General features: G+C 50.0%; 1 protein-coding gene across 1 annotated transcript in view; it reads left to right on the top strand.

Annotated features, from left to right (window-relative positions):
- Window positions 1-3,386: 3,386 nt before the first annotated feature.
- The window catches only part of sxph (saxiphilin), a 63,233-nt gene continuing 60,619 nt past the window's right edge, over window positions 3,387-6,000 (top strand). The window contains exons 1-2 of the mRNA XM_052032490.1: window positions 3,387-3,390; window positions 5,579-5,742. Of these exons, the coding sequence (XP_051888450.1) occupies window positions 3,387-3,390; window positions 5,579-5,742 (168 nt within the window). The remainder of the gene's footprint in view (window positions 3,391-5,578; window positions 5,743-6,000) is intronic.

Below are 6,000 nucleotides of genomic sequence, written 5' to 3'. Positions count from 1 at the left end.
CGACCAAAAGGGCTGTCTGTAAAACTGATGCAGTTAAGATGAGGTTAACGTGATAGCTTCCACAGCACAGCAGTGGCTAGAGGTGCATGTCCTACTCTGCGTGAGGGCTCCTGCAGTGGAACAGAAGCCTTTTTCTCAGAACTGTACAATGTAGCAGTCGAGCTGAACCATTTGATCACTTGTGCCAACATTGGCTCTAGGAAAGAGCTATCCAATTAGTCTCAGCCCCGCCTTGCCTTGGCTCCTGGTAAGTCTTCCCCTTTCCCAAATGTAACGAGGTAAACATTGACTGTTGCTGTGGTCGGTCTGGTCTCACGAGTAGGCTTATCTATTTCTACTTCCACGGTGTGACTGTGTGAGGCCATTATTCACCCAGTCCTTCCAGAGCCCAGGAGCTCTCCGAAGCACTGGGGACCACTACCACCAGTAGGTTCCCCTCTGAGTCACATCCCGACTTGGCAATGTTCCTGGGTCCGGAACTCACTCCCCCAACAGCACTGCGAGAACGCCTCAACCCTGAGGAAGGAGCAGGTCACCAGGATAGGAAGGCTCTGTGTTCACGGGGAGGAGAAGGAGAAGTGGATTGGCAGGGTCGATGCTGAAAGGTTTCTCCCCCTGGTTAAGAGACATAGTCTTGGGATTAGAGGCTGAGACTTGTGACTGCGAACCTTCAGAACTCTCCACCTGATGGAGATTGGGAATCAGGGGATGTGGGCGGTGGGCAGGAGGAGGATGTGAACCTGTGTTAGTCTCTTGTATTAACGCAGCACAGGCACCAGATGTGGTCATCAAAGTAACACCAAGAACCTTGTCACTGCATTAATGTGAACATGCAAATTGAGAGTCAGGGTGTTCAGTCTTCCACTAGACTGCCCCGGGGCTGGAGAGGTGGGTACAAGGGTGGGTGCGCCTTCGGGGCAGGCTGATGCTCCTTTCTCAACACCCCCCTGGGGTCGGCAGTGAAGAAGGGGATCATCCATACTAAGTGTGGCAGTGCAACCAGTTCACCAGTTATTGGCAGCAGGGTTGAGACTTCATGAGATGGGCTGGGCACCGAAGGGCAATGAAATAACTCGCACTCACCAAACCTCAAGACCTTTCAGAGTGCTTTGCAGCCAATGGAAGGTGTTGGTGGCCAGTATGGGAAAGCTTGCTAGGAAGGTCCCTCAGATAGAACCGTGTCCACCTGGAGGTCTCTGCCAGCCAATGGACGATGTTTCCCTCTCTCAGCACCATGTAGGGTTGGTGCTGAGTTGGGAGCTGAACCCACACATGTAAGCTCACCATTAGCAAGATCATCTTTAAGCCCGACAAGGTGGTATGAGCATTATGGTCTGTGAAGCCTATGATGCATATTGGACAGCCATTATTCTAATCAAATCAAACCACAGTGATCCTTTGGGACACAAGAGACTGCAGATGCTGGAATCTGGAGCAACACACAAAGTACTGGAGGAACTCAGCGGGTCGGGCAGCATCTATGGAGGGAAATGGACAGTTGATGTTTCGGGCTGAGACCCTTCATCTGGACTGGGTCCTGACGCACTGAGTTCCTCCAGCACTTTGAAACATCTGATCTGGATGCATCACAGCTTGGTACAGCAACTGCTCTGCCTGCAACCGCAAGAAACTGCAGAGAGTTGTGGACACAGCCCAGCGCATCGCGGAAACCAGCCTCCCCTCCGTGGACTCTGTCTACACTTCTCACTGCCTTGGTAAAGCAGCCAGCGTAATCAAAGACCCCACCCACCCCGCACATTGTCTCTTCTCCCCTCCCCCATTGGGCAGAAGATACAAAAGCCTGAAAGCACGTACCACTAGGCTCAAGGACAGCTTCTATCCCGTTGTTATAAGACTATTGAACGGTCCCCTAGTATGATAAAATGGACTCTTGACCTCACAATCTACCTCGTTACGACCTTGCACCTTATTGTCTGCCTGCACTGCACTTTCTCTGTAGCTGTGACACTTTACTCTGCATTCTGCATTGGTTTACCCTGTACTACTTCAACGCACTGTGTAATGAATTGATCTGTACGATCGGTATGCAAGACAAGTTTTTCTCTGTACCTCGGTACAAGTGACAATAATAAACCAATTCCAATTTGCGTGACGATCCTTTGGAAACCATACTCCAACTATAGCAGGAGATGAAGTTCACCACCAGAACCAGCACAGTTCTGGTTCACAAACTCCACTTTTTCACCTGTCTGGGCAAGGATCGACACTGGGGGGGGGCAAGGATCGACACTGGGGGACCAAGTGTACGCACTGGGGACATGGGATCCAGCAAGGTTTTCCATTGACAGTCCTCTGCACGCCAATCCCCACAGAGAGAAGCACCATGCCAAACACACCATCAAGGCTAAGGCACACACTGGGGTGTTCAGGGTCCGATGAGTTGCACAGAGGATCACAGAACGTCAAGGATAAAGGACTTAAAAATTGCTTCCCATGACTGAAAATGGAGTTTGGGACAGAACGCCCCACTGGATGACTGTCAGTAAAGGGAGATCTCCCTGCCCAGCGGATCTAGTGATTACCTGAGTAGGGCTGAAGGATATCTTCACCCTTGTTGTCAGTTCCCACTCTGCTCTCACTTTGACATGGCCCAGCTCTGACTCCTCCCCTTCCTACCTTAACTCTGTCTTTACCCCAGAGGACAGGCTTCTAGTTCGAGCCCAGTGACTCCCACACCTGTCCTCCCACACTGTTTCCCATACGGACTCCATTCCATTCTCCCGGTTCCTCCGTCTCCATCATATCTGCTCTGATAGCAAGGCTTTCCACACCATAATCAAAGGCCCCACCCACCCGGGTCATTCTCTCTTCTCCCCTCTCCCATCAGGCAGAAGATACAGGAGCCTGAGGGCACGTACCACCAGGCTCAAGGACAGCTTCTATCCCACGGGGATAAGACTATTGAATGGTTCCCTTATACCATGAGATGGACTCTGACCTCACGATCTACCTTGTTGTGACCTTGCACCTTATTGCACTGCACTTTCTCTGTAGCTGTGACACTTTACTCTGTACTGTTATTGTTTATACCTGTACTACGTCAACGCACTCTGTACAAATTCAATGTAACTGCACAGTGTAATGAATTGATCTGTATGATCGGTATGCAAGACATGTTTTTCACTGTACCTCGGTACAAGTGACAGTAGTAAACCAATACCAAAACCAGTGCCCATAAAGTATCTTCCCTTCTCCTTACCCACGATTTTCCCTCTCCCATAGGTGACCACTCTCGTCCTCCCCTGCCAACCACAACAAGTGTGGGGTTCCCCTTGACCGTACCTGTCACCACCTATACCAATCTAGTGCACTGTATTTAGTGCTCACAATGTAGCTTTCTCTACATTGGACAAACCAAACACAGAATGGGTGAGTCACAGAGTCATAGAGTTGTACAGCACAGAAGCAGGCCCTTCGGCCCAACTGGTCCATGCTGACAAGGATGCCCATCTAAGCCAGTCCCATTTGCCCGAGTTTGGCCCAGATCCCTCTAAGCCTCTCCTATCCACGTACCTGTCCAAGCGTCTTTTAACTGTTGTTAAATGTACCTGCCTCAACCACTTCCTCTGGCAGCTCGTTGCGTACACTCACCACCCTCCGCGTGAAGAGTTTGCCCCTCAGGTCCCTTTTAAATCTTTCCCCTCTCCCCTTAAACCCGTATCCTCCAGTTTTTGAGTCCCTTTCCCTGAAAAAAAACCTTATCTATGCCCCTCACGACTTCATACACCTCTATAAGGTCACCCCTCAGTCTCCTACGCTCCAAGGGATAAAGTCCTAACCTGCCCAACCTCTCCCTATAACTCAGGCCCTCGAGTCCTGGCAGCATCCTCGTAATTTTCCTTTGCGTTCTTTCCAGCTCAATGACATCTTTCCTCTAACAAGTTGTCCAAAACTATACACAATACTTCAGGTGTGGCCTCACCAACACCTTGCACTACTGCAACATAATGTCCCAACTTCTCTACTCAATGCCCTTGCAGAACAAGTGCATGAGTTTTGTCACAATTTAAAAAGAAATGGTGCTCATGTGTAAAAGTGACTGATATGTTTGACTGAGGCTTCCATGTCATGTGTATTCTAGCTCCACCTCCAGCTGTGTCTCTCCAGGTCCCCATTCTATCACCCCTGTTCTCTCCACACTACACTGTTCCCAGTTCCGACAGAAGGCCATCAACCTGCAACGTTGACTCTGTTCCTCTCTCCACAGACGCTGCCTGACCTGCTGGGTTTTTCCAGCGTTATCTGGTTTCTTTATGTAAATGCATTTTTAACTCTTCTGGTTTTGGATTGGTCAAAATATGGACAGGGTGTTCTCAGCCCGTGAACTAGCTGTGACCTACAACGCGGCTGTATGTTACTCCAGTTCAAATGTACTGGGAAGTAATGGTGCACGCACGGGAAGGTGCTGTCAGGGGTGGGGGCGGGGCGGAAGTGGCCGGCGGAGATGGGAGAGTGGACCAGGAGTAGCAGAGCGCGTTCCCTCAGATCGGGAGGGAGAACATGGCAGGTGATGGACCTCCACCGGAGGTGGCAGAAACCAAAAGGCAATGAATTGGGGCAGCAGGTCATGCAACCACCACCTCACACCTCCAGCGACCCCGGCTCGATCCTGACCTCGGGCGCTGTCTGTGTGGAGTTTGCACGTTCTCCCTGTGACCGCGTGGGTTTCCTCGAGGTCTCCAGTTTTCTCCCACGTCCTAAAGACATGAGATTAGGTTAACTAGCCACTGTAAATTGCCCCTCAGTGTAGGTGGGTGTTAGGAGTATAGAAGATGTTAATAGGTGTGTGGAAGAGAAATAAGTAGGGGAATGGGTTTGATAGGAATTGGAATTGGTTTATTATTGTCACTTGTACCAAGGTACAGTGAAAAACTTGTCTTGCGTGCTGTTCATACAGATCAATTCATTACACAGTGCATTGAGGTAGTACAGGGTAAAACAATAACAGAATGCAGAGTAAAGTGTCCCAGCTACAGAGAAAGTGCATTGCAGGTAGGAAATAAGGTGCAAGGTCATAACGAGGTAGATTGTGAGGACAAGAGTCCTAGGGAACTCGGGAACCATTTAATAGTCTTATCACCGTGGGATAGAAGCTGTCCTTGAGCCTGGTGGTACGTGCCCTCAGGCTCCTGTATCTTCTGCCCGATGGGAGAGGGGAGAAGAGAGAATGTGGGGGGTGGGTGGGGTCTTTGATTATGTTGGCTGCTTTCCCGAGGCAGCGAGAAGTGTAGACAGAGTCCGCGGAGGGGAGGCTGGTTTCCGTGACGCGCTGGGCTGTGTCCGCAACTCTCTGCAGTTTCTTGCGGTCCCGGGCGGAGCAGTTGCTGTACCAAGCCGTGATGCATCCAGATAGGATGCTTTCTATGGTGCATCGGTAAAAATTGGTGAGGATCAAAGGGGACACGCCAAATTTCTTTAGCCTCCTGAGGAAGTGGAGGTGCTGGTGAGCTTTCTTGGTTGGACCAGGACAGGCTATTGGTGATGTTCACTCTGAGAAATATCAGAAGTGTCCATAAACGAAGCTTTTCCTGTTACAAATCTCTTTCTGAAATTTCAGCAAAGAAGTTCAGATGGTGTAACATATCCGACATGGAGCAGAGGAAGTGTGCTGAACTCTCCAAGGCTCTACAGGCAGTGCTAACTCCCAGGGCAAGGAGCTCATTCGTCAAGTTATCCTGCATCAAAGCGCACAATGTTGAGGACTGCGTCAAGAAAATACGGGTAAGGAAGATCAAGAAAAAGCCATCAGGCGCATTCTCTTAGAGAAGTGAACCCATTTACGTCTGATAGCTCACGATACCCCCTCTGAAATGCTTCACGGTGAAGTATATTGCTCCACTGGAAGCTAGCATGGTCTCGACGGGTTGAATGGTCTCCTGGTGAGTTAGAACTCAGCCCTGAGTATTTTAAAAATAATTTTTGAAGCTTTCCGGACTTCTGCCCCCTCCCATTTGGTCAACGTTCGGTGACGTCTGTCGG

Source organism: Pristis pectinata, chromosome 17 (genome assembly GCF_009764475.1).
Source record: "Pristis pectinata isolate sPriPec2 chromosome 17, sPriPec2.1.pri, whole genome shotgun sequence".
NCBI classification, from domain to species: domain Eukaryota; kingdom Metazoa; phylum Chordata; class Chondrichthyes; order Rhinopristiformes; family Pristidae; genus Pristis; species Pristis pectinata.
This window is presented reverse-complemented; position numbering and strand designations above follow the sequence as displayed.